The sequence below is a fragment of the Sparus aurata genome, chromosome 10 (assembly GCF_900880675.1).
Source record: "Sparus aurata chromosome 10, fSpaAur1.1, whole genome shotgun sequence".
Taxonomy (NCBI): Eukaryota; Metazoa; Chordata; class Actinopteri; order Spariformes; family Sparidae; genus Sparus; species Sparus aurata.
This window is the reverse complement of record NC_044196.1, coordinates 15,248,634-15,275,887: the sequence shown is the minus strand read 5'-3', so window position 1 is coordinate 15,275,887 and position 27,254 is coordinate 15,248,634. Positions and strand designations below refer to the sequence as shown.

General features: G+C 39.9%; 2 protein-coding genes and 1 long non-coding RNA gene across 9 annotated transcripts; all 3 read right to left on the bottom strand.

Annotated features, from left to right (window-relative positions):
* Positions 1–2,673: 2,673 nt before the first annotated feature.
* On the bottom strand, positions 2,674–5,752 carry LOC115589589 (complement C1q-like protein 4). Its single transcript, XM_030430573.1, has 3 exons — positions 5,446–5,752; positions 5,197–5,325; positions 2,674–3,359 (listed from the first exon to the last, which is right to left on the bottom strand). The coding sequence occupies exons 1-3, from the start codon at positions 5,687–5,689 to the stop codon at positions 3,079–3,081; spliced, it is 654 nt and encodes a 217-aa protein (XP_030286433.1). The 5' UTR covers positions 5,690–5,752; the 3' UTR covers positions 2,674–3,078.
* Positions 5,753–6,808: 1,056 nt separating this feature from the next.
* On the bottom strand, positions 6,809–11,436 carry LOC115589586 (uncharacterized). Of its 5 annotated transcripts, none has more exons than XR_003985546.1 (6): positions 11,110–11,436; positions 10,880–11,008; positions 9,154–10,193; positions 8,921–9,049; positions 7,936–8,152; positions 6,809–7,751 (listed from the first exon to the last, which is right to left on the bottom strand). XR_003985546.1 is itself a non-coding variant. In XM_030430570.1 (4 exons), exons 1-3 carry the CDS (start codon positions 11,393–11,395, stop codon positions 7,953–7,955), a joined length of 615 nt encoding a protein of 204 aa, XP_030286430.1. In that variant the 5' UTR covers positions 11,396–11,436; the 3' UTR covers positions 6,809–7,751; positions 7,936–7,952. The 5 variants fall into 5 exon arrangements, 2 of the variants coding, with proteins under 2 accessions (XP_030286430.1, XP_030286429.1); XR_003985547.1 differs by having other exon boundaries at positions 7,957–8,152; XR_003985545.1 differs by having other exon boundaries at positions 6,809–8,152.
* A 1,155-nt stretch (positions 11,437–12,591) lies between these two features.
* Positions 12,592–16,412, bottom strand: LOC115589608 (uncharacterized). 3 transcript variants are annotated; one of them, XR_003985554.1, is made up of 4 exons: positions 16,364–16,412; positions 15,219–15,292; positions 14,332–14,560; positions 12,592–13,345 (listed from the first exon to the last, which is right to left on the bottom strand). It is a non-coding gene; the product is annotated as an uncharacterized LOC115589608 (long non-coding RNA). The 3 variants fall into 3 exon arrangements; XR_003985555.1 differs by lacking the exon at positions 16,364–16,412 and adding an exon at positions 15,833–15,957 and having other exon boundaries at positions 15,219–15,298; XR_003985553.1 differs by lacking the exon at positions 16,364–16,412 and adding an exon at positions 15,833–15,956.
* Positions 16,413–27,254: the final 10,842 nt, after the last annotated feature.

Genomic DNA, 27,254 nt, shown 5'->3' with positions numbered 1-27,254 from the left:
TACGTCTCACCAAAGTCCTTCTTGGCAAGTCATGCCACTCGGCGGCCATCTTGGCGACGCCTCGAAAAGCCCAAAGAGACCAGACCCCTATCTAAATGAATGGAGGCTTGGTCAAATCCACCCTTTAACGTGATAGCAGGACGGAAAAAACATACAGACATGCTCGCCAGTGAAATAAGATACACATAAAAACAAAAAAACATTGACTTTACCGTAGAAATGATGTTTAAAACGCTCTTTTCCTACAGGGAGAACTCCACTGCGCATGTACACGGATTTACGACACCGACGTCCATCGTACGGCTGAATCTGTGCCGGCTGTTGTGCTCTGGGGCTGTGTCCGAAATCACCCACTCATTCCCTACTCCGTAGTCACTACATAGTGAATCCAACATAGTGCACTATATAGTGAGCTCAACGTCAAAAAGAAAAACGGACTTTCGGACACTACTCCGGTGCCGTTAATGACTCTACCAGAGACGTTCTCGCTGTCCTAAAAACTACTTGTGCGCATGCGCTGGTGAAACAACATGATTGGGCTATAATTTTCCCGGTTCGGCTGTGACAACGCAGGTGATTGGTTGTTGGTGAAAGGGGCAGGATATGTGCCATCTTTGGCGTCGCAGATTTCCCCATTCAAAATGATCAGAGTGATCTGTCTCCACAATAGCAGAACGTCTCTGGTCTCACATAATCCATGGGAGCTCTAGACTGTCTACTGACCGTAGCCAATCTATAAATATAATTCATAAGTTGATGTGGTTTTGAGAATTGCATGATTGCTCTTTTAGCGTTGCATTGCTGTGTTTCTTTTTTGCTGTGTTTATTGCTGTGTTGCTGTGGTTTTTTTTTTCTTTATCTACTGTGGAGATACTGGCGGCTCTCTCTTTGTTCGTGTGAGTGTTGCGCTGGTGTGTGTGAGTGATTGACATGTCGGCGGCTGCGTTGAAGTCACTGCCGGGTGCGAGATGGACTTGTGTTAGGGGAACCCTTTATGGACTGTGGACTATCCCGATCTAATGGACTCATTAATGTGTGTGCTTGAACAGGCCAGTTTTTAAGTTGAATGTGTGAATGGTGTACACCTTTTTATTTAATTAGGTATTGTAATAAATATATATATTTTTTGTACTCAAACTGTTGCCTGGGTAAATCTGTTGTGTTGCTCCCACCAAACCAAAGAACTTGCAAACAGAAAAAAAAAATGTTGTTTATATATCGTAAGAGTCCCAGCTCTCCAATTGGGTGGCGTTGTCGGGCTATATTGTCAGCCGCCACACTATGAAGTGAAGGGAAACTGACAGATTTATGAGCATATTTAAGTGAATAATGACAGGTTATATGATTATTTATTTAAACTCATATTCTGGCCACTTTATATTGAGTTGAGTACAATGAATGAAGTTATAAAATGCGTTTCTTAGATGACCTTGAATCCAGTACCCGACTGCCCTACACTTTGTATTCTTAATTTGTATCAAAGGACTGTATGCTAAACAGCAAAGAGAAGAAAATTACTGAATTATGTTCAGTACAAGCTAGACGCTTGATTTTTCGTTGCTGGAAAGACGTCAAGAGCCCTTCGGTTGGTTGCTGACTGAGAGAACTATCAGCATGCCTTGTCCTTGAAAAGTTATACACAATGAAAAAGAAATCAGCCAAATTCAAAGAGATCTGGAATCCCTTCCTTGCATTCTTAAAGAACTGTGAAGTTCATGAAACTCTGGTAACTTGAAGGTCATACGTCCCTAACTGTCGATACCATGTGATGCTAAGCTGTGTATGATTACATAATAGACTGGGCTGTAATTTCAGAATCATGTGACCCTGTCGGCATTTTTGAGGAAAAGTGGGCAACCAGCATTTTTTGAAAGTTCAAGGTGTCCCAAACTGATCTCCGGTAGCGGTATGGTGGCACAGAGCTCGGGGAGCAGACCAGAGCACTGCTGTCGGCGCTGCAGCCCCGGCTCGGAGCAACAGGCTGTTCTACTGTTGTGCTAACTGTGGCTATTGCTCCATGCTCGGCGCCCCGGTACTACTACCACACTCCATACGCATGTAGGAGCGGGGCTCGGGAGCTCCGGGACAGAACCAGATACACAGAGACTTGGGCACATCAGGAGAGAGCTTGAAGAAAATTCCGCGAGGTAGTTGGACTCTGTGTTGCCCAGAGACGGCCGGCTACAACGGTATTATGGCTGGACCGTCCAGCCCCGCCTTCCCGCAGGCTGCTGCCATTACCTTCTCAAATGATATGCAAACCACGCTCTACTTGCCCCTCCCCTCAGGCCCCTCCCTCTCGACGCCAAAACAGTGACAGAAAGTTGAAACTGAAAATCAGTGACACTGAAAAAAAACTGACATTGTAAAAAAATCTGTCACTGAAAAAAAAGTGACATGAAGAAAAAATCTGAAGATTGTCATTGAAAAATACAAAAAAATCCCAATAAAATAAAATGATAAGATTTTCGGATTTGAATTACTTTCTTTTTTCAGTGCCAATACAACTGTTTTCAATACCAATGTTTCAATGACAATGTTTCTTTTTTCAGTACTGGTTTTGTTTTCAATGCCAATTTTTTTTTTTTGGATGCCAAATTTTAAAGTCACCGTTCTGGCTCCATAGAAATGTGATAAGGAATAAAAATGTGAAAACCCAACAAGCAAACAATGTAGTGAGAGCAAATATATCTGCTTTAATTAATTGTTTTCAACGTAATTGTCAACTTTACAGTGTGAAGCATTGTATCAAAAGAATTGTTTCATGTGCTTTTAAAATACAACGCTGGGGTGCTGTTTAGCTCAGTTGGTAGAGCAGGCGTCCCATGTGCAGAGGCTTTGTCCTCGCTGTAGCGGACCCGGGTTTGACTCCCGGCCTGGGTCCCTTTGCTGTGTGTCACTCCCTCTCTCTCTCAACCTGTTTCCTGTCCAAGTCTTCAGCTGTACTATCAATAAAGCCATATGAAGGCCAAACAAATAGTAAAAAAAAAAAAATACAATGCCAACAGATGCATTTATGTAATGATCGTTACATTCATCTTCAAGCAGTAATGGAAAAATAAACAGAGCATCAGTTTTTTACATTTGAGAAACCAGGAAACCGCTGAAAGTTGTATGTTGATTGTATCCCCAAATGTGACAGTTTTCAGCCAGTCTCACGTACACTTGGTCTCCCTGTTGCAGCTGCAGGAACACTGCGTTTCCTCCATTATCAGCTGTGTCATAGTCTGACTGGTGGTCCTGGGTTGTGATAATGTGTTCATTGTTCTTGAACAGGTACAGCGTTGCCGGGTGTGCTCCTCCAGCATGAGAGAAGATGGTAAAGTAGTAAACACCTGCAACCGGTGCAACGAAGACACCTGTGGGAACAGCAGGGTGTTGGTCACATTTAATCTTATTCTTCTGAGTATAACTGAGAATTCAAATCACAAATCATCAGCTTTCTTCAGCATTTTACAGCCAACTAAATGCATTTAAAAAAAAGTGTATTCAATCATTCAATTTGATCTGTCAAATGAAAAATGACAAAACAAGTGAGAATTTTGTTTGTTCCTTTTGTCTGTATCTACCAAAGACTGAAAAAAGATGTTTGTTTTCCCATGGTGGCAGCCACAGAACTGCTGCAGTTAGAGGGGGACTGGCTGAAGTTTAAAACTACAGAAAGCCCTTTAAGAATTTGGCTTCAGGAAGTGAGATGAGGTAGCGAGTGTTATCTTACATTATTACACGACTAATGCTGTAGAATGCTCCATTCACTTGAATGGGGCTTCCCAACGTTCGGCGGTCAATTATTTTCGTATAATTGACCACTGCTAAGCATATTCGACTGTTGTCAAGGAAAGTGGCCTTTTTGCCTCTGATTCACGTATTTCGTAGCACTCTGCGCTCTTAAATCTTTGCTCCGCAAGTAGTCCGGTCACTTATCACCCTAGCATCTTCGGCTAAGCGACGTCAGCTGATCTGTAGTCTACTTCATATCGGAAAAAACGTACTCCTAGGCCACTAGAATGGATGAGTTTCACATTAACTTGAATAATCTTTGAAAATACAGTGCTTCAACTCTTGGCAAAAGGCTGAGTTGTCGTCACCAGTTAAGAAAGGAAAAAGAGAGGAAAGCAGCGAAGAGGGAGAACCGAAAAGGTGTCGGTTTGGCGAACTATATTTCTCTGCTGAAAAACACTATGAACGGTAATAAATCAATTGTAAGAAGACACACTGTGTCAAGTTTTTTTTTTCGTGTTGGCAAGTAACAGTGTAATAAGCGGGATAATGTATAGAATGGCGGTCACTATCGGGAAAATAAGTCCCTTCAGGACGAGTTTGTCCTGTCCGGACTTATTTTCCCGATAGTGACCACCGTTCTATACATTGTCCCTTACATATACTGTTGTATTGTTCTAATATATCCAGTTAGCAAAATATCAGCCTGTATGGAAAGGATACCTTTTATTGTGTGTTGGAACTACGTGGGAACTTTAATTGTGAAGGATCCAGATGTTGTTAGATGGTGCTTCAGGTTGTGTGACTGGTGATGTTCGCTAATATAGGAGTTGTTGAACTAAAGTAAAAGTTTGTATTCTTATCGAGTAACAGCAAGAGCATCCGTGGTAATGAATAGGTTAGGCGCTGTAATACAGGACACCTTTGGTCATGTCCTGTTTAAAGATTCTTGGGCTCTTAACATTTTTTAATAAACTGCATCCTCCACTATCTCACAGACAGCAGCAGCTATGGTCATATAGAAGTTAGCCTCAGGGCTTCAGTCAGGAAGCCTTTCAAACATGTGGTTAATGTAGTGAAGGATGTCTTTTAACCCAATACATCGTGCTTTTCTACAAATAACTCGTAGCCTGTTTGTGGCCAACTTAACTGCAACAGTGGCAGGGTCAGCAGTTACTACTCCAGATAGCCAAAAAAAGGCCAATCAGAGGGGAACTAGAGTGGGTCATGTGAGACACAGGACAGCTGTCTGGCTAGTGATCTGAGGGGTGATGGAGAGGGATGGCAGGTTAACGGGGGGAAGCGTTGTGGTTATTTTACTAACAAAGGGGAATGGCATACTCCTCCTCCCCCTGTGATCAATTTCATTTTTCATCTTTAACAATATCTTTTTTTATTCAGTCACTGTAAATATTAACGCAAAAAATCTTAATAATACTGATACATATGTAAACATTCCGTAACTGAGAGTATTACCTGTGTATTGATTGTAGGCATTACCGATATTGGTAATCACTGTTTTGTAGATTACAGTTGTGTCTGTGTCGAAGGGTCCAAGGGTTCCTGCTGTCCCGACTACTGCACTGAACATCACGTTGGTTCTTTCTGTGTGAAACAAAACATTTTGATCACACTTCTCGCGGTTGGGTTTGGAGGATTTTTTCCATCACAATACACAAAATACTTAATTAATTCATTAATAAGGTCTTTAAATGTTATTTTTACCTTTGTTCCTCAGTTCCAGAATCTGTTTTTCACTGATGTTCAGCCTGATTTCACTGTCCTTCAGCCTGGTTTCCATAGCTTTAAGTTTTTCTGTCATGGCACCAAACTCTTTCAGGAGATCACACATGTCAGGAAAGCATGACTGTACTTCAATATTTCCTTCTGTTCCAGCAGTACTACCATCATCCTGGGCCAGAACCAAACCACAAAACAGCAAAGCAAATGAAAAACTGAAGAAATGCATCTTCCAAATTGATTCACAATCACTCAGTCACCTGAAATCTGACTGATGTGATCCCTCTCTGGCTGATTTTATGTTGCTCCATAGTGACCTGTTAATATTCAACATCCCGTTTCATAAGCGGGTTTTTACGGGAAACACCATTTAATCGATCCTTACTGCAGGGTTGAAAGATTGGAAATGTGTGTTTTTCACTGAACCCACAAGACGAGCGCAAGTTCATTGAGTCTTTCCCTCACCTGCTCCTTTCCCTGAGTGTGTGTGTTGAGATTTCACTCGTGCCTATGCTCCAGTGTTTTTCTTGTTTTGTCTCCCTCGCGTGCAGATTCTCTAGTGCCTCTCTGTTCTGCTTCCTACTCTGATGCCTCACCTGATTTCACTCCATGCTGCCACCAGACCACCCTGCCTGTCCGCCTGTCTGCCTGTCTGCCTGTCTGCCCTCCTCGTCCTTTATTTCCTCAAGATCTCTGTCCTGTAATAGATTCTTTTAAACCTGAGTTCCAGCCTCTCATCTCTGCATTTCAGGTCCAGACCACAGACCGACGGTGACACACGGCAACTCAAAGGATTTCATATCAGCCACAAAAAGCATTAAGATGAGTTATAAAAGAAACACTGTAATGTGATTTCAGTGAAGGGAGTCCTACTGTACTGTAGCGTATGAATCAAAACATCATAAACTACTCAAGTTACACTATTACACCTTTTCTTACTAAGAACCATAAGAATATTTCACTATAATTTTATTTTACAATCATTTAACAAAATCTAACAGGGTGTCTTTATTGTGAAAGCGCGAGCACCAATCCCGTCTCACTCCTTCTGCCCTACTTGTGCCTCTCCAGCCTTGTTTACTGTGCCAGCCTGAACTTTTGCCTGTTTACTATTTGGATCAGTCTCTCCCTGACCCCTGCCTGCTTCTGTTTGCCTCTGATTGATTTCCTGTTTGTTTTTTACGGGAATGAAACTGACAAGGACCTTTTCTGTAATCTGACTGTGTGCCATCCCTCTGTGCCACACTCATTACAGTCGCCCTTTGCATAAACTGTGCATTGATTAAACTCCTGTACTGCTTCAGCACAGCAGAGGGAGCTGTTTGATGGTCAGGCACGACAACAAATGTGGTGTCAAACACTGTTTTATTTTATCATGAAAAAAAGCTAAACAGAGACACTTTACTGTGGTTAAACATGATGTCATAATAGCAACATGTGCAACACAAAATATGTTTATTAATAGGAGACAATTTCTCATCACACATGTAATAAACAGGAACAGCATGCTGTCAATTTAACCTAAGGGTTTGTAGTATTCAGATGGACACAGAAGAAGAAACATCAGTTGTTCTTCACATGATGATGACTTGTTACAAAGAAGTGGAGGTGGTGATAGAACAAACTGAGAAAACAGCCACTGTAGAAGCAGAAGTGATCAAAAGGTGTCCAAATGTTAAAAATATATACCACTAGATACTACTTCTAACAGACCTTATGATGGACACGCCTTCCATACACTTAGCCGGCTAATCCATTCACACTGGTTCAATTTCCCAACACTGCGCCTCTGATACTATTAGAGTATCATATACAGAAGTTATTGAAATGTTACATCAATGAAATGTTTAATCAATTGAAAAAAAAAGATTGCGGTTCGTATCAAACCGTGGGTCAAAAATCGTGATACAAACCGAATCGTGAGTTTGGTGTAACGTTACAGCACTAGTCTGAAGTGATTGAGTGACTGAGAGGATGACAATGTGGTCATTTCTAACGGAAAGATGACAACTTTATTTTCAGTTTGTCATCTGTTGCTGGGTAGCATAATGAGTCATTATTTTGAGAAACCATACCAGAGGTTTTTTTTCTTTTCTTTTAAAAAAGATATAAATAAATACTTTGAAATGATTTTGATAAAGTTTCTCATTAGAATGACTCAGGGGATCTTCCTTTTTTACCTGTGAATTGATTGCAGACAGATCTGTAGATCAAAGTTGTTTCAGTGTTGAAGGGTCCAATGTTTATGTTTCCATCTCCCTTTGCTGCACTGAATATGACCTTAATTGTTTCTGTGTAAAACAAAAACGTTTGGATCACCACTTTATAAAATATTTTCAGAGTGTGTCAGTTGTTTCTTTGTAATGAAGACGGAATTATGTCAAGAGACTTAATCGATCACACTACGTTCATCGTTTATCTTTGAGTTTAGACTTGTTTTCAATGTCAATCTACCTGGTTTCAATGTCAATCTACCTGGTGTTAATGTCCTTCTACCTGGTTTCACTGTCCATCAGCCAGGTTTCAATGTCCATCAACCAGGTTTCACTGTCCATCATCCTGTTTTCATTGTCCATCAGCCAGGTTTCTCTGTCCATCTGCCTGTTTTCATTGTCCATCAGCCTGTTTTCATTGTCCATCAGCCAGGTTTCAATGTCCATCAGCCTGGTTTCATTGTCCATCAGCACTGTACCTGCGAATTTTCAACCTCTCATAAGACACGTGCCTTTTTTTTCTTATTCTAATGTGTATGTTAACTGGAGGGGCAATAAGGAAATCATTAAATACTACAGATCACATTTAGTCTTATTCTTTTGAGTATTACCAAGAACTCAAATCACAAATCATACTGTACTGGCTGAAGTTTAAAACTACAGAAAGCCCTTCAAGAATTTGGCTTCAGGAAGTGAGACGAGGTAGCAGAGCATCTGTGGTAATGAATAGGTTAGGCGCTGTAATACAGGACACCTTTGGTCATGTACTGTTTAAAGATTCTTGGGCTCTTAACATTTTTTAATAAACTTCATCCTCCATTATCTCACAGACAGCAGCAGCTATGGTCATATAGAAGTTAGCCTCAGGACTTCAGCCAGGAAGCCTTTCAAACATGTGGTTAATGTAGTGAAGGATGTCTATTAACCCAATACATTGTGCTTCCCTAAAACTAACTGGTAGCCTGTTTGTTGCCAAATTAACTGCAACAGTGGCAGGGTCAGTTAAAGGTCAGGACAGCTGTCTGGCTAGTGATCTGAGGGGTGATGGAGAGGGATGGCAGGTTAAGTGTTGTGGTTATTTTGCTAACAAAGGAGAATGGCATACTCCTCCTCCCCCCATGATCACTTTCACCATAGTTTTTAGGAACATCTTTCTTTATTCACTCACTGTAACTTTTAATGCTTTGTGTAAACAATCTTAATAAGACTTGATGCAGATGTAGACATTCTGTAACTGAGAGTATTACCTGTGTATTGATTGTAGGCATTACCAATATTGGTAATCGCTGTTTTGTAGACTAAAGTTGTGTCTGTGTTGAAGGGTCCAAGGGCTCCTCTTGTTCCGACTACTGCACTGAACATCTACTTGGTTCTTTCTGTGTGAAAAAAAAAACATTTTGATCATACTTCTTGTGGCCGGGTTTTGAGGATTGAACTCTTTAATTAATTAATTAATAAAGTCTTTAAAAGTAATTTTTACCTTTGTTCCGCAGTTCCAGAATCTGGTTTTCACTGTTGTTCAGCCTGGTTTCACTCTCCTTCAGCCTGGTTTCACTGTCCTTCAGCCTGGTTTCCATAGCTTTAAGTTTTTCTGTCATGGCATCAAACTCTTTCAGGAGATCACACATATCATGATAGCATGACCGTACTTCAACATTTTCATTCTGTCCAGCAGTACTACCATCATCCTGGGACAGAGCCAAGACACAAAACAGCAAAGCAAATGAAAAACTGAAGAAATTCAACCTCCAAGTTGAGACATGATCGCCTAGACACCCGCTGTTTTGTTTTTTTAGTGAGGACCTGCGAATTTTCAACCTCTCATAAGACACGTGCCTTTTTTTTTCTTATTCTAATGTGTATGTTAACTGGAGGGGCAATGAGAAATCATTAAATACTACAGAAAACAATTTTTCTTAGTCTTTACTGCGGGGTTAAAAGATTAAAAATGTGTACAGCAATCAGCAATGAAAAAAAAACATAATGAAACAATACCCAACACACAAACAATGTGGTGGGAGCAACTTTATCTGCTTTTATTTAATTGTTTTCAACGTAACTGTTAACTTTACAGTTAGAAGAGTGAAATGAAGCATTTTATAAAGAAGACTTGTGGCATTTTCTGACTATTTCTGTTTCATCAGCATTTAAAATAAAATGCAAACAGATGCATTTATGTAATGATCTCAGATCATTTATCTTCAAGCAGTAATGGAAAAATAAACAGAGCATCAGTTTTTCACATTTTAGAAACCAGGAAACCGCTGTAAGTTGTATGATAATTGTATCCCCAAACATGACAGTATGCAGGCAGTTTCACGTATACTTGGTCTCCCTGCTGCAGCTGCAGGAACACTGCGTTTCCTCCATTATCAGCTGACTCAGATTCTGACTTGTGATCGTGGGCTGTGATAATGTGTTCATTGTTCTTAAACAGGTACAGCTTTGCCTGGTGTTCTCCTCCAGCATGAAAGAAGATGGTAAAGTAGTAAACACCTGCAACTGGTGCAACGAAGATACCTGTAGAAAAAAGCATGTTTTGATCACATTTAGTCTTATTCTTTTGAGTATTACCAAGAACTCAAATCACAAATCATACTGTACTGGCTGAAGTTTAAAACTACAGAAAGCCCTTCAAGAATTTGGCTTCAGGAAGTGAGACGAGGTAGCAGAGCATCCGTGGTAATGAATAGGTTAGGCGCTGTAATACAGGACACCTTAGGTCATGTACTGTTTAAAGATTCTTGGGCTCTTAACATTTTTTAATAAACTTCATCCTCCATTATCTCACAGACAGCAGCAGCTATGGTCATATAGAAGTTAGCCTCAGGACTTCAGCCAGGAAGCCTTTCAAACATGTTAATGTAGTGAAGGATGTCTTTTAACCCAATACATTGTGCTTTCCTAAAACTAACTGGTAGCCTGTTTGTTGCCAAATTAACTGCAACAGTGGCAGGGTCAGTTAAAGGTCAGGACAGCTGTCTGGCTAGTGATCTGAGGGGTGATGGAGAGGGATGGCAGGTTAAGTGTTGTGGTTATTTTGCTAACAAAGGAGAATGGCATACTCCTCCTCCCCCCATGATCACTTTCACTATAGTTTTTAGGAATATCTTTCTTTATTCACTCACTGTAACTTTTAATGCTTTGTGTAACAAATCTTAATAATACTGATGCAGATGTAGACATTCTGTAACTCAGAGTATTACCTGTGTATTGATTGTAGGCATTACCAATATTGGTAATCACTTTTTTGTAGATTAAAGTTGTGTCTGTGTTGAAGGGTCCAAGGGCTCCTCTTGTTCCGACTACTGCACTGAACATCACGTTGGTTCTTTCTGTGTGAAACAAAACATTTTGATCACACTTCTTGTGGTCGGTTTTGAGGATTGAACTCTTTAATTAATTAATTAATAAAGTCTTTAAATGTTATTTTTACCTTTGTTCCGCAGTTCCAGAATCTGGTTTTCACTGTTGTTCAGCCTGGTTTCACTCTCCCTCAGCCTGGTTTCACTGACCGTCAGCCTGGTTTCACTGTCCTTCAGCCTGGTTTCCATAGCTTTAAGTTTTTCTGTCATGGCACCAAACTCTTTCAGGAGATCACACATGTCAGGAAAGCATGACTGTACTTCAACATTTTCTTCTGTTCCAGCAGTACTACCATCATCCTGGGCCAGAACCAAGCCACAAAACAGCAAAGCAAATGAAAAACTGAAGAAATGCATCCTCCAAGTTGATTCACGATCACTCAGTCACCTGAAATCTGACTGATTTGATCCCTCTGGCTGATTTTATGTTGTTCAATAATGACCTGTTAATATTTAACATCACATTAAATATGGCTGTGGCTTTTTACTGGAAAAGCCATTTTATCGATCCGTACTGTGGGGTTGAAAGATTGGAAATGTTTGTTTTTCACTGATCTTACAAGGCGAGTGCAAGTTCATTCTGCCGTTTTGGGTCTTTCCCTCTCCCGTCTTCTTCACCTGCTCCTTTCCCTGTGTGTGTGTGTGTGTGTGTGTGTGTGTGTGTGTGTGTGTGTGTGCGTTAACCCTAACCCTAACCCGCACCTGCAGATCGTCAGCTCATTCAACCCTGGTCTCTCCTCCGGTGCCAGATTGTTCCATCCTGTGTGGTGATCATATCAGTGTTCCACGCTGCCACCAGACCACCCTGCCTGTCTGTTTGCCCTCCTCGTCCTTTATTTCCTCAAGATCTCTGTCCTGTAATAGCTTCTTTTAAACCTGAGTTCCAGCCTCTCGTCTCTGCATTTTGGGTCCGGACCAAAGCCTCACGGTGACACACAGCAACTCGAAGGACTTCATATCAGCCACAAAAAGCACTAAGACTAGTTTAAAAGAAACACAAGGTAATGTGATTTCAATGAAGGCAGTCCTACTGTACTGTAGTGTATGAATCAACACATGATAAACAACTCAAGTTACACTTTAACACCTTTTCTTACTTAGAACCATAAGAATATTTCACTATAATTTTATTTTATAATCATTTAATAAAATCTAACAGGGTGTCTTTATTGTGAAAGTGCGAGCACCAATCACGTCTCACTCCTTCTGCCCTACTTGTACCTCTCCAGCCTTGTTTACTGTGCCAGCCTGAACCTTTGCCTGTTTACTAGTTGGATCAGTCTCCCCCTGACCCCTGCCTGCTTCTGTTTGTCTCTGATTGATTTCCTGTTCTTTTTTTTTTTTTACGGGAATGAAACTGACAAGGACCTTTTCTCTAATCTGACTGTGTGCCATCCCTCTGTGCCACACTCATTACAGTCACTATTGCATAAACTGTGCATTGATTAAACTCCTGTACTGCTTCAGCACAGCAGAGGGAGCTGTTTGATGGCACAACAACAAATGTGGTGTCAGACACTGTTTTATTTTGTCAAGAAAGGAAAAAAAACAGCTAAACAGAGACACTTTATTATATCATAATGGTAACATGTGCAACACAATATATGTTTATTGATGGGAGACGTTTTCTCATCACACATGTGATAAACAGAAACAGCACGCTGCCAACTGCACCTTTAAAGTGGAAAGCTCACCGCAGTAGATAATGTTTAATACAGGACAACTGAAACAATGTAAAGAAAAATAGTACCTTAATTCATAGTTGTCTCTTTACGTCATGTGTGGAACAAAAGTTCTCACAGAATGTTGTGAAAGCAGGTTTAAGGTGTATCTGACAGAATGTGTGGCTGAAGAACAAGATCAACATTCTTTATATTCTCATATGCAGAAATCATTCAATCCTTTAGCTGAGCTTGACTGAAACTTTAAACGTCAGGGATATATAAGCCTGACAGCTGGAAACAGAGTGAACTAACTCACAATAATTTGGCTCAACTGCAGTTTTGCTTTGTTGGTTGTTGATTCTCGTATCCCTGATAATGGACAGGGAGGCACACATTTCCAACTTTATTACACGCTACAACCACTTCCTGTTGGCGATGAATTAGACTTGTAACCGTGCATTGCCCATTCGCATGTTTAGATTTAACATCATATACAGTCATGCTTGAGGCGCTGATGCACAGGTTTCCTCCATTCTTCACACGGTGGCCACCCTTACGGCAGATCTGCTGAACATCAACCTCTGAGGCGTCGATGAAGGACTGAACTGGAACTCTGTCACAGAGTTTCTTCCTCGTTAGGTAGCTGTGTAATGAGGTCATTGTTTAACTGCATAGTGTTGACATTGTTTGTGTACAACTTTCAGCTCAAAGTGTTCCATGTTTGTATTTATAATATTGGCAGTTTTGTACTGTAGTCATACAATCATCATCGACTGTTGGTACATGTTACAACTATTAAAGTGATCATCATTTGTCAAGAGCAGGCTGGTCCATCTGGACCACAGAACCGGTCTACTTAACGTACTGAGAGAGGTGGATAACTGTCTTGATGGAATGGTGATACTGCCACTACCAATTAAAGATTCAGAGATTGCCCCACTAACCCAAGAACCCTTGTCAAATGTAGGTAGCTTGGATTCAATAATCTAAAATTGCTCTCTGGTTAAATGTAGCTAGCAAGCTGACAGCCCACAAACATGGTCAGGCCTATTCAACGTCTTTATAAGAAGGGGCAGATTTGCAGAGGGGCCTGAATTTTACATTCTGTGCACTTTCTATTTTTTCACCACTTTGTTTTTATTAGTTTTCACAACTGAATGCATTTGTCATTCTGTGCTTTGGACATAAATAACTACTTGTAATCATGAGAAATAAAATTTAACTCACTGGAAAACAGAGGAAATAATATGTTTGACCCATGACCATATAGGGCTTCCATATTTTTGTGCTTATTGACAGACATAGCTGATGAATGGGCTCACTGACCTACTTACAAAATGATCACGGGCCAGACTGAACTTGTTAAAGCATTTGGGGAAAAAAACGTTGAATATAACAGGTTTGAACAAGCCCTGAATTTCCCAACCGTCCAATATGAGAACAATAAAACTGAATGTGGCTCACTGATAACACACAGCGGGTGCTCCTGTGTTGTCATGTCACTACCTGATCACACAGATGCTAGTTAAAAATAACACTGAACTGTAGGATTGAGTTCAATTAAACTGCAATAAAGCAACAATTACTGGTTCTTTCTAAGGGAAATAATTGATCAAACTTTTAACTCACTTTTCCCATGAAGCTTCAGAATTTCTGTCCAAGTTATTGTCGTTCAGGATGTGTCTGTGGACAAATGTGTCATACGCATTGTTGTTGCTTGTCTGCTGACAGGGCTGTGAAGCAGGGGCTCCGATGATATAATTATATAATCTGAGGATGTAAGAAGACTCTCCTTGCCCCCCGAGATCGAGGGCTACAGCGAAGATGATGGCAGTCAGGAGAAGGACTTTCATTATGTCTAGAGTGAGAAAAGAGATTGAAAGCTGATTAATGCCTTGTTCTCATCAACATTAACATTAATAAAGTGTCTGTACTTGATATGCAGTGTCTAAAACCAGACGTTACCATCAGCACAAAAGGAGTGATAATTAAATAATGATCACACTTAACTTAACTTAAAACTTTAAGATGAATGAGTAATTTAATGTAAGAATACTTTAATCTAGAGTTTAGTTTTAATCTCTGTTTAGTAAAACCAAGTTTATCAATGTAAACCAAAGTTACTGAGAAGTTACCATGTTGACTTATTACTATTACTTCATCATTAGTTGCTCTTTTATATCCTCTCAAGTAAAGTGATGTGTGATAGTTACTACAGACTTCAGTCCCTCATTTCTTCATTAGTGTGACAATGGCAGTTACTGAGTTTACAGTTATATCCTCATAAACAAAGTGATAAACAAATAAAAATAACACTTTTAAATAAATTATTTTTGATTCATGAGATGCTACCCAAATTAAGAAAAAAATTACACATAATGATTAAAGTAGGTTCCTGTTGGGTCGTGTTATATTTGCAGCCAGCAGTCCCCTCCCTCCTCTCCACGTCACCACATGAACGCGCAGCAGTAATCTGCAGACATACAGTAGCAGCAGTGTGTGTTCACCAGCATTACCTCTGTATGGAGTTCTCCTTCCTGATTAGATAAAGTGGGCAGGGATACCAGATTGTCTCTGTCTCTTTTACTGCCTGAGCCTGTGGAGAGGAGAAAGAGGTTACTGACCAAACACTCTGTAACAGTGATTACTGTTGGAATATAGAACTAATCAACACTTGTTTCAATAAGTAAATATCACTTATAACAGCTTTAAGAAAGATTACATCTAAACCTCAGTTTAGTTCAGGACTAACTTAACAAGAGTCCTGGTTTTACAAAACAGAGTTAAATTTTGAATTGTGCAACAATAAACTCTACTTAATCATAATCTGGATTCAAACCTAGTTTTGCAAAACTCTGATTAGAACTGATCTTAAACTAATTCCACGCAGTTTTGGTGCAACATGATTTAAACTTAAATCTTGACTAAATCTGCCATAAGAAGCTGATTCCTTGTTAGTCCAACGCAACCATAGTGACAGGGATCAGTGGCGGGGACTGAAATGCACGACTCGACACACGGAGAATGATTCAAAGAACTCACAATTTAATGCACTTGGCAAGGCAAAAACAGAACAAAAACAAAAACTAGACCAGAAACTAAGGACTGCTGGCTTGACTTGAAAACTCACATGAAAACACGGCTGGGACACTCGACGTGACGAACGAGACGAACTGGCTAAGACAAACACTAAGCACAGGACTTAAATACACAAGGGAAAGGTGAGACAAGGAAACAGGTGAAAACAACAAGGGACGGGGCTGCTGCAAATCACCACACGGGAGAACATGAGGGCAGGAAGGAAAGGGTAAGTATTACAAAATAAAACAGGAAGACCAGAAACAAAAACACGTGACCGTAACCAAGACGAGTCTCTACACAGAGTCTTCAATTATCCATCAGCCCATCATTTCTTTAAAAAGGTGCGGTAGTGTAGCAGTGAACAAGCTCTTTTTTTTAAGTGTACGAATTGCATTTTGAGATCCGTCTAACATCTGGACTTGACATACTGTAGAGGCTAACAGGGTTGCAGGTTTTCTTTATATTTTAAATAAAGTAAGGAAAAACAGACACTCAAAACAACTGAGTAATTTCACAACAGTTCAATCAATATTAATATGGCAAAAATGTAATTTAGATGGATGCAGAGAAGGTTTCTCACCGTCTTGTGTTGTCAGTCTGGGGTCGATCAGCACTCTCTGACAGAAGCCTAAGGTGTCTTTCCTTCTTTATAGATCTCCTTTCGACACCCCGAAAGTTAACAGCCAATTGAAATACTGCAAACTTGTGTAGCTACATGTTGACAACCAACTGCATTTGTAAATGACGGCGCGCACTTTTCTTGGCAGCTGGGAATGAAACTGTGAGGATGGGTACAAAAAAAAACAAGAAAAACCAGAACGACTCATAAGCCTCGGGGTTACTGTGAGACATGATAAGATGCAGCAAAGGGACGTGAAATTCACATTCACTTTCCACCAGGTTATTGTTTCTTACATCAGCCCAAAAAAAATCACTCAGGTGTCTTGGGGTTGCCCTTAAATATGCCCCCCTTTTTCCCGATTAGAGGAAAATCATCATGTTTGTGCTTATGATGATATATAGGTCAACAAAATGTTTCCACTTTTGTCAGTGACTTTGCTCGACTGCTGTCTGAAACTGCCTCCATTTGATACAGTAAGTTGTCTTGTGACTTATCATCTGGTTGGACAGAAGTTGCATCTCTCCTGAAGATTCCCCAATCATTGTCTCCCTCTGGTAATTTAATCCTATTTTGCAGAGGTGGGGGACTCGAGTCACATGACTTGACTCGGGTCGGACTCCAGTAGCAAATTTGAGGACTTGAGACTTGCTTGAATGACACTGATGAAAGACTCGACTTGACTTTGACTTTGCATTCATAACTTGAGACTTGACTTAGACTTGACACAGATGACTCGAAAGTCTTGGCTTTTCTTTCTTTCTTTCTTTCTTCTTTTGCGCATATTGAGACATTAGTTTCGTTTTTGATACTTTGCCCTCTGCCACTGAATGACGCGGTGCGTGCAAGCCTGACAGGTGGCGGACAGGATCAAAGGCAGCATGGAGGGAGCTCCGAAAATCATCAAATTTGGATTCAAAGATTATTATTATTATTATTTTGGCCGCTGTCTTGGTTAAAGTGTGTGTGTGTTTCAGATATAGCGTCTTCAGTGCGCACAAAGCCATTATGTTAAATGTAGGCGCGCATTATGCACGCTCACAACCCAACATGATACCGTATCGGCACACATTCGGTGCGACGCACTTGTTTTTTCGTGCACGTCCGCAACGGACCTGCTTCTCCCTCAGGTGTTGTGTCTGTGTCTCTCCTACTGTTTCTCACGGAGCTCTGCCCCGTTTGAAAGGAGAAGGGGGCCGTATGTGTGAAGATTTCCCCTCCGAGATGTAGAATGTATTTTATAGAAGAGAAACACACATTTCAGGACAGAACAGATATGTCCTTTAATTTTCAGCCTCCTTTTATAGAGTGGGAGGGGGAACAATACCTGAGAGTAATATTCTCAGCTGTCAGGATGTGCAGTATGGTGCAGTTCCAGGGTTGATATTAATCTGATCTTATTCTTGTATTTATGGGTTTGAAAAAAAATTCTAAAATTGATCAACTATGCACATACATCATATTATTGACTAACCACCCTCTTCTGTTTACTGTGTCTACAGATATGAAGAATACATTCATACGAACTTCTTGTGACTTGTTTGTTCTTAGCCATGACTCGACTTGACTTGCTTTATTTTCATCACAGTTAACTTGGGACTTGCTTGAGACTTGAAGGTTAAGACTTGAGACTTGCTTATGACTTGCACGTATGTGACTTACTCCCACCTCTGCTATTTTGTTAACCTCTCTGACTGATTTGGTAATAGAAATGAAACCTTCAACCTGTTCTTTATGTATTCTCTCTATACAATTTCTTAAGGATGTTTTTAACACAGTTTTAAAAGCTCCTGTTGGTAAGATAGTTTTCAATCTCATTCCCAACTCGTCAAATACTGATGCTTTGTGATTGTAGGCTGGGTTGGCCGCCATCAACAAGTGTCAGTATTTGATGAGTTGGGAATGAGATTCAACTGTTATCAACCATCTTATCATTAGGAGCTCTACTGTAAATACCACTCTGGTTCAACCTCTTTTAAAAAGATGCCACGTCCTGAGTCCGCTGATCTTTACAATTTTAAACCCATTTCTCAGTCTTCTGAACGACAATGAATGATCACAACCCAGAAAGTTAACAGCCAATTGAAATACTGCACACTTGTGCAATAGTGCACACTTGACGAAAAACCAACTACATCTTGTGAATGAGGGAGCGCACTTTTCTTGGGAGCTAAGAATGAAACTGTGAGGATGGGTACAAGAACAACAAAATGGGTCAGTCATCGATTGAACTCCCGTGCTGCTTCAGCCCAGCAGACGGTGATGTTTGACGGTCAGGTACGATGACAAATGTGGTTTCAAACAGTGTTTTATTTTATCATGAAAGTAAAAACAGCTAAACAGAGACACTAATCTTGCTTAGAGGCAGAAGGAATTAAAAGGTGTCCAAATGTTATACTACCACTAGACACTGCTTGTCATTAATGACACTCGTTTTAAAAATGGATGGAAATATTATTAATTCCATTTCTTCAATTTTCAGTGAGAAATGTGAACAATAAAATCTCTTGAATGATAAACATGAAACTTGAGAACAATTTAAGAGAACATCTCCAAGAAAATCTGATTGTTGTACAAACAAGAATGTCCCTTTTAGAATAAGAATGTGTGAACTGATCGAGTGACTGTGTGGATGAGAAAGTGGTCGTTTGTAACGGACAGATGACACTTTATTTTCAGTTTGTCATCTGCTGCAGAGTTCAGTGATTATTATCTGTGTCACACAAATGTCCCTGTTTCAAGCAAAATTTTTAGTCATTTGGTTTTAATGTTAATTTCAACGGCTCTTTAAGGCATCAGTTTAATAGTATACAAAGCAAAACAAGCAGGGTTACAATAAAGTTTCAAACAAACATTTTGAGCTAAGCTTACATGTTTAGCTATAGGTTAAAGGTGCAATTCATAAGAATTGGCCTCCTTCAGTTTATATGACTAACAAATAGGGGGCAGCATATCACCAGAAAAACTGCTAACTGCTGCTGACTGTGTTCTTCTTAAACAGTCATGACTGTAGCTACTAGCATGCTAACTTCAGTGGATATCTTTTCAACACAACACAGACACGTCTTTGACACAATGTCGCACATATTGCACCTTTAAAATGGAAACCTCACCACAGTAGATAATGTTTAATACAGGACTACTGACATTGTATAAAGAAAATTAGTACCTTAATTCATAGCTGTCTCTTCATGTCATGTGTAGCACAAAACATCTCACAGAATGTTGTGGAAGCAGGTTTAAGACATATCTGACAGAATGTGTGGCTGACAAGATCAATATGTTTTTCTGTTCTTATAAGCAGAAATCATTAAATCATTTAGCTGAGCTTGACTGAAACTTTACATGTCAGGGAATTAATCACCTGGAAAAAGAGTGAACTAACTCACAAATCTGTGGGTCCAATGCAGGGGACATTTGTTGGACGTTGATTATTGTATTTCTCATAATGGACAGGGAGGCACTGGTTTCCAACATTATTACATGCTACAACCACTTTCTGTTGGCGAGGTTCAATTTTAACGCAGCACCTCCTCTGAAACAATTTGGATCTAACATTATATACAGTCATGCTTGAGTCACTGATACACAGGTTATCGCTCACACGCCAGCCATCTTCATGGCAGATCTGCTGAACTCTCCACTCTGAGGCGTCGATGAAGGACTGAACTGGAACTCTGCCACAGAGTCTCTTCCTCATCAGGTAGCTGTGTAATGAGATCATTGTTTAACCGCATAGTGTTGACATTGTTTATGTACAACTTTTCATCTGTCACAGTGTTCCATGTTTGTACTTATGGCCATTTTTAAACTTTAGTCATACAATCATCATCAACTGTTGCATGTTACAACTATTAAACTGATCATCGTTTGTCAAGAGCAGGCTGGTCCATCTGGACCACAGAACCGGCCTACTTAAAGTCCTAAGAGAGGTGGATAACTGTTTTGATGGAATGGTGATACTGCCACTACCACTTAAAGATTCAGAGATTGCCCCACTAACCCAACAACCCTTGTCAAATTTATGTAGCTTGGATTCAATAATCCAAAGTTTCTCTCTGGGTAAATGTAGCTAGCAAGATTACGGCCCACAAACATGGTCAGGCCTATTCAACTTCTTTATAAGAAGAGCCAGATTTAAAATAAAGCCAAGTGCCGAGGGGCAGCACTTTTACATTCTGGGTGCACCTTTTATTTTTTTCTCCACTTTGTCTGTTAGTTTTCACAATTGTAAAAGACATATTATACAAAAGTGAAGGAAAGAAGAATGCACAACAATTTGTATTTATGGAAATAATTCTAATAAGAGGAAATGATATGTTGATAATCATATAATGATCAGTGTGGATAATAAGGGCATTAGAATAAACGGCGTTACTAACGGTGTTACGTTTTTTCAGTAACAGGTAATCTAACTAATTACTATTTTCGTCGTTACAACGGCGTTACCGTTACCGACTATTAAATGTGGCGCGTTACAAACTGAAGCTGATCATTGAGGCTCTCAGCTGCAGAGCTGTTTTTTTGGGGGTTTTTTAGCTTGGCGAGGGAGGAGGGAGGGGCGGGACAACCGCATAAGTGATGATGATTGGCTAGTACAGACACTACTTTAATCTCCTTTGTCCACGTCCGTTGTAAGCAACTCTGATCTAATGAATCATCTCTCAACGGCACAGGCTTCTACAAAACTAGTGGCCAAATACACCGTTGTTGACTGTTGATGATGACAGCAGGACAGGTGGCTAACATGTGCGCTCCGCTAACAAAGAAGGACACGGAGCCGTCCAAGCAGTTAAAGCTGGATTTTTCTGCTCCAGCTTCACAAAAACTTGCGACACAGACTGAACTGAATGCAATGATAGGCAGGTATGTTGTTGAGAACATGCTCCTGTCATCAACAGCTGACTCAGACTTAGGGCTGCCCGATAAATCGAATTTTCATAGTCGATGCGAAATGAACATGTGCGATAAACACATATCGAAATATATATATGTAAAAGACTGTTTCATTTCATTTTGTTCGTAGCTCATCGTTCTCGTTCGTTCACTGATTCCTCTCCTGTTGTTCTCGCTCAGTCAGTCACTCGTTCTTGGCTAGCAGTCTTTAGCTGTTAGCTGTTGTGTCGTCTAAAAGTACACATAATCATGAAGTTGCAGCTATATATTTGCTTTGAACTATGGTGTTATGTTGACCGTTAGCACGATTGTTTGAGAACGAGGAGTTGAAAACTGTGCGTTACATGATTCCCCGCTGCACGACGTTGTACTGGAAGCGCGACTGAACGAACGAACGAGTCATCCTGCCGAACTGACCGATGAGAACTCAATCTGGACATCGAACGATGAAATCCACCTCTACTGCCTGACACGCGATGAATAAGAAAAAAATATTTTGTTTACATGCACTGTGAGCATGCCAACTTTTAGCCTATCAGACGGAGCCCTGGATACAAGGGCCAATCAGATGAAGCCCCAGCTAGCCGTTAGCTGCCCTGACAAAATTAATCGGCATCAGTTTGGTGGTGATTGCCAGGTTATGATGGCTGAGGGAGGAGAGAAAAGCGATGAAAAGGGTCGACAAGATCTTGTGGTAGAAGAAACAGCACTGAGTGTGTGCTGATTGTGTGAGTATGTATGTATGTATCCAGGAAATAGTAGGACGAACAAGTGTGCACCCTTGATCACGCTACTGAACAGTTAAAGGAATGAATTACAGGATGTTTTTAACTCCGACGTGAACGGGTCAGAGAGCTGTGTCCGGCGTATGTGTGTGTGTGTGTGTGTGTCCTGCAGCCAGCGACACCACAGAGAAATATGCTGTGTGTGTGCATATGCGCTGCCCACAATTAGTGACGGAGCTGCACCGTCACACTGCTATATGGACTTATTTTGGATTCAGGAGAGACGCATTAACTGTATAGTTAATAATATGCAAACTTCAATATTTCTTTATTTATCGCAAGTTATCTTGTCATCGTCATATTGAACAGTGTTATCGCACACCGCAGATTTTCCTCATATCGTGCAGGCCTACTCAGACTCCTTCAGCCCTCATTGGCAGCAGCAGGAGCCGGTCCGCCATGCAGAAAGACATTTTCTACATACATAGATGCCGGGTACACTAAAATGAATGCTGAGCTCAAAAGGAGGAATAATTCAAAGTAACACAATAGTTATTTTTCCTGGTAACTAATTACTTTTATGGTGGAGTAACTCATTTACTAACTCAGTTACTTTTTAAGAGAAGTAACTAGTAACTATAACTAATTACTTTTTAAAAGTACCCTTCCCAACACTGATAATAATATAATATGACCCATGACCATATAGGGCTTCCATATTTTATGTGCTTATTGACAGACATAACTAATGAATGGGCTCATTGACCTGCTTACAAAATGAACACGGGCCGGACTGAACTTGTTAAAGCATATGGGAAACAAACATAAACATATGAACATAACAGGATTGAACACACCCTAAATTTCCCAACCTAAATTTTCCCAACTTTAGTTTTGAGAAGAAGAAAACTGAATGTTTACTGATCACTGCTAGATACAAACACTGAACTGTAGGATTGAGTTCAATTAAACTGCAATAAAGCAACAATTACTGGTTCTTTCTAAAGGAAATAGTTGATCAAACTTTTAACTCACCTTGCCCATGAAGCTTCAGAATTTCTGTCCAAGTTGTTGTCGTTCAGGATGTGTCTGTGGACAAATGTGTCATACGCATTGTTGCTGCTTGGCTGCTGACAGGGCTCTGAAAAAGTTTGTTTGACTATCTGGAAGAAAGACTGTCCTTGCGCCCCGTGGAGGAGGGCTACAGTGAAGATGATGGCAGTCAGGAGAATGATGTTCATTATGTCTAGAGTGAGAAAAGAGATTTCGAGCTCTTTAATGCATTTTTTAGAACAACATTAACATTAATAATATGTCTGTACTTGACATAGTAGTGTATAAAACCAGACCTTACCATCAGCACAAAAGGAGTGATAATTAAATAACTATCACACTAACCTAAAACTTTTGAAGGTGAATGGGTAATTTAATCAAATAATAGTTTGATCAGAGCTTAGTTTTGATCCCTGTGAAGTAAAACCAAGTTAATCAATGTAAGCCAGAGTTACTGAGAAGTTACGGGCTGCTGTGGGTCAGGGGTAGGGCCAGCATCTTGTTACAGAAGGTCAATGGTTCGATTCCCCTGCTCTGCATGTCCTTGGGCAAGATACTGAACCCCAAACTGCTCCTGATGTGCTGGTCGGCACCTTGCATGACAGCCACCGCCATCAGTGAATGTATGTATGTATGAATTACTGTCCTTTTTTCTTTTTTTTTTTTTTTACAAAATCTTCCGCTAATGTCCAAAAATGTTAATGTAAAAATGTACCAGGTTGACTTTTACTATTACTTCATCATTAGTTACTCTTTTTATGTCCTCTCAATTAAAGTGATATATGACAGTAGTTGCTACAGACTTCAGTCCCTCATTACCTCATTATTGTGACGATGGTAGTTACTGAGTTTACAATTAGTTGCTAAATACAGGGTTCGTACGAGTGCTTGAAATCCTTGAAAGTACTTGAATTTCAATGTTGTGTTTTCAAGGTCTGAAAAGTGCTTGGATTTTAGTTTAAGTGCTTATAAGTGCTTGACATTATAACTCTGTGTCTTGGCAACATTGGGATCAGACTGGATAGTTTGCTTATTACAAGGAGAAATAAAACCTGTGTGTGTGTGTGTGTGTGTGTGTGTGTGTGTGTGTGTGTATCAACACACAGCAATAGCCTGGTAGCAATAGAGAAGGATGGCTGAGGAGAAGGTGAATTTGATGCAATTTGGACTGATTACATGTTCAATATTAATAAACTTTGATGAATAAGCAAACAGCTTATAAAAGTTTATGTCAAAAAAGAAAATTACAGGGTGCTCTCAGGTCTCTCTTTGTCTCGCTGCAAGTGTACCTGAAGAACGCCAAGTGGCTTCCCTTTTTTTGGATAAACTTTGTGTTCTCCTTTAATTTCTAAAGTTTTTGCTATTATGAAACATCATTTTAGAAGTTTACAGCATAATACAATGTACATAATTGTGATTAAAAGTGAAAATAAATAATCATGAGTATACATATTCCTGTAGATATGTATTTTACTCCAGCGATAAGGTGCTGGAAAATTTTGTAAATGACTCTTAAAAGTGCTTGAAAAGTGCTTGAATTTGACCTTGAAAAATGTGTACGAACCCTGTAAATAACAAAGTCATAAACAAGTAACAAATATTTTTAAATAAATGTTATTTTGATATAAATTATCATCACATGAACATGAAGCAGTAATCTGCAGACATACAGTAGCAGCAGTGTGTGTTCACCAGCATTACCTCTGTATGGAGTTCTCCTTCCTGATTGGATAAAGTGAGCAGGGATACCAGATTGTCTCTGTCTCAGCCTGAGCCTGTGGAGAGGAGAAAGAGGTTACTGACCAAACACTTTGTAACAGTGATTACTGCTGGAATATAGAACTAATCAACACTTGTTTCAATGAGTAAATATCACTTATAACAGCTTTAAGAAAGATTACATTTAAACCTCAGTTTAGTTCAGGAGTAACTTAACAAGAGTCCTGGTTTTACAAAACAGAGTTTAATTTTGAATTGTTCAACAATAAGTGCTGCTTAATTTTAAATCTGGATGTAAACCTAGTTTTGCAAAACTCTGATTAGAACTAATCTTAAACTAATGCCACACAGTTTTGGTGCAACATGATTTGGAGTTAAATTTGGTTTAAGATGCTGATTCCTTGTTAGTGTCTCTTAGTCTACAATTATCCATCAGCCAATCATTTTTTTAAAAAAGGTGCGGTTCTGTAGCAGTGAACAAGCTCTTGGTTGTTACTTGAATTGTATGTATTGCGGTTTGTGAGCTGTCTATTATCATACGCCCCACCATTGCTCATGTTCCCTGTCATGCTTTGTTATCTTTGTTTACTATATGTGTATTATTTTTGTTTGCTATTTGTGTACCTATCTCTGTAAGCAACTTTGGGTCCTTGAAAAGCGCTATATAAATTAAATGAATTATTATTATTATTATCTGGACTTGACATACTGTAGAGGCTAACTGGTTGCAGATTTGTTCTATGTTTTAAATACAGTAAGGAAAAACAGACACTCAAAACAACTGTTAGTAATATGAGTAATATTAGTGTGGCAAAAATGATATTCAGACAGATGCAGAGAAGGTTTCTCACCGTCCTCGCTTGCGTTATCAGTCTGGAGTCGATCAGCACTCTCTGACAGGTTTCTGTCTTTATAAAGCTCCTTTTATATCATGAACTACAATAAATGATCACAACCAAGAAAGTTAACAGCCAATTGAAATACTGCAAACTTGTGTAACGTTCACATGTTGACAAAAACCAACTGCATCTTGTGAATGAGGAAGCGCACTTTTCTTGAAAGCTAAGAATGAAACTGTGAGGACGGGTCGATACAAGAAAAACACAAAGCACCAAGTCACTGTGAGAACTGATTAGATGCAGCCTAAAGACATGAACGATTCACTTTCCACCAGGTTATTGTTTCTTAAATCAGCCCAAAACAATCAGCCAGGGGTCTTGGGGTTGCCCTTAAATATGCCCGTCCTTTCCCGGTTAGAGGAAAATCACCATGTTGGTACTTGATAATATATAGGCCAACAAAATGTTTCCACTTTTATCAGTGACTTTGCTCGACTGCTGTCTGAAACTGCCTCCGTTTGATACAGTAAGTTGTCTTTCAGCTTATCATGTGGTTGACATGTGATACTCGCACAAAACGCCAGACTCTTGATCTAGTTTGAGAAGAGTAGGCGGCTTTATTTCTGACCTTCACTGTCTTATGTTTGAGATTGTGTTAACTTGTGTTACTTGTTGCCCCAAAATGAGACACAAAGACACTAATTTTGTGAATAGAAACAAAACTCACAGGTCTTACTTTTAACGACTTTTCACACAGGTTTAAAAGTCTAAATCTTTATTCCTGTTTTGCTTCTTTATTTGAGAACAATCAGTCCAACCTAAAAATGTTGCTCGGAGGTTCTACGGTTGAGAAAATGTAGTGCCAAAAGAAAGGCCGGTCTGACGGCGATGTAAAGCGGTGTGGTGAGCCTTGTTTTAGGTGGTTAATTTCACTTTTTCTCTGGACTCCGTTCACTGCAGTACAAAGCTGAGCGTCTGGGCTGGAGCGGCTCTCTACTACTAGAAACTGAGGCTGCGCTGATCGGTGATTACGGCAGGGAACAGAGCGACTATAGATATGTACTTTACATGACCCCCCTTTCAAAAAACCCGAACTATCCTGACTCTACACTGACTCTGCCATCTTTTTGGACTGTCTTCAAACATGGGCATGTATCACTAGCACAGCTCTACAGGAGTTTTCTAAGATAACAAAAGCCAAGGAACAAGAAAAAAAAATGTCGTCTTGAGAAAAGAGAAGTGTCTGTCATTAACAAAGTGAAGTTAAGGAACCATATATCTGTTGATCATGGTACAGTTCTGTGTTATGGATATGAAAGTGCTGATAGATGTGACAAACGGGGGCAGAGAAGACACAGATGGCTGAGAAATAAGGAACAACACTGATCAAAATAAGGACAACTTTGTTCAAATGTCAGCAAAAGATTGGTTCATGGGTGATGTGTTTTCCATTTAACCTTAATATAACCTTTTGTTTCCTAGAAAGTGGCTCACACCATCTGCTGCTCCACCCAGGCCTTAGCTTACTAATTATTGAAAGTAGGATCCATATCTGGAGATTAGTAAAAGGTACGAAAACAATAGGTGCTAAAAACCATGGAAAAGAACAAAGAACCAGAC

What these genes read in the sequence shown, in the direction of transcription:
- LOC115589589 (XM_030430573.1), bottom strand. Translation starts at nt 5,689, where the DNA reads ATGCATTTCTTCAGTTTTTCATTTGCTTTGCTGTTTTGTGGTTTGGTT. An exon ending in TCTGGAACTGAGGAACAAAG is followed by an intron (nt 5,326 to 5,445) that starts GTAAAAATAACA and finishes TGTTTCACACAG; the next exon opens with AAAGAACCAACGTGATGTTC. An exon ending in TGCCTACAATCAATACACAG is followed by an intron (nt 3,360 to 5,196) that starts GTAATACTCTCA and finishes CTGTTCCCACAG; the next exon opens with GTGTCTTCGTTGCACCGGTT.
- LOC115589586 (XM_030430569.1), bottom strand. Translation starts at nt 11,395, where the DNA reads ATGCATTTCTTCAGTTTTTCATTTGCTTTGCTGTTTTGTGGCTTGGTT. An exon ending in TCTGGAACTGCGGAACAAAG is followed by an intron (nt 11,009 to 11,109) that starts GTAAAAATAACA and finishes TGTTTCACACAG; the next exon opens with AAAGAACCAACGTGATGTTC. An exon ending in TGCCTACAATCAATACACAG is followed by an intron (nt 8,153 to 10,879) that starts GTAATACTCTGA and finishes GAAAATTCGCAG; the next exon opens with GTACAGTGCTGATGGACAAT.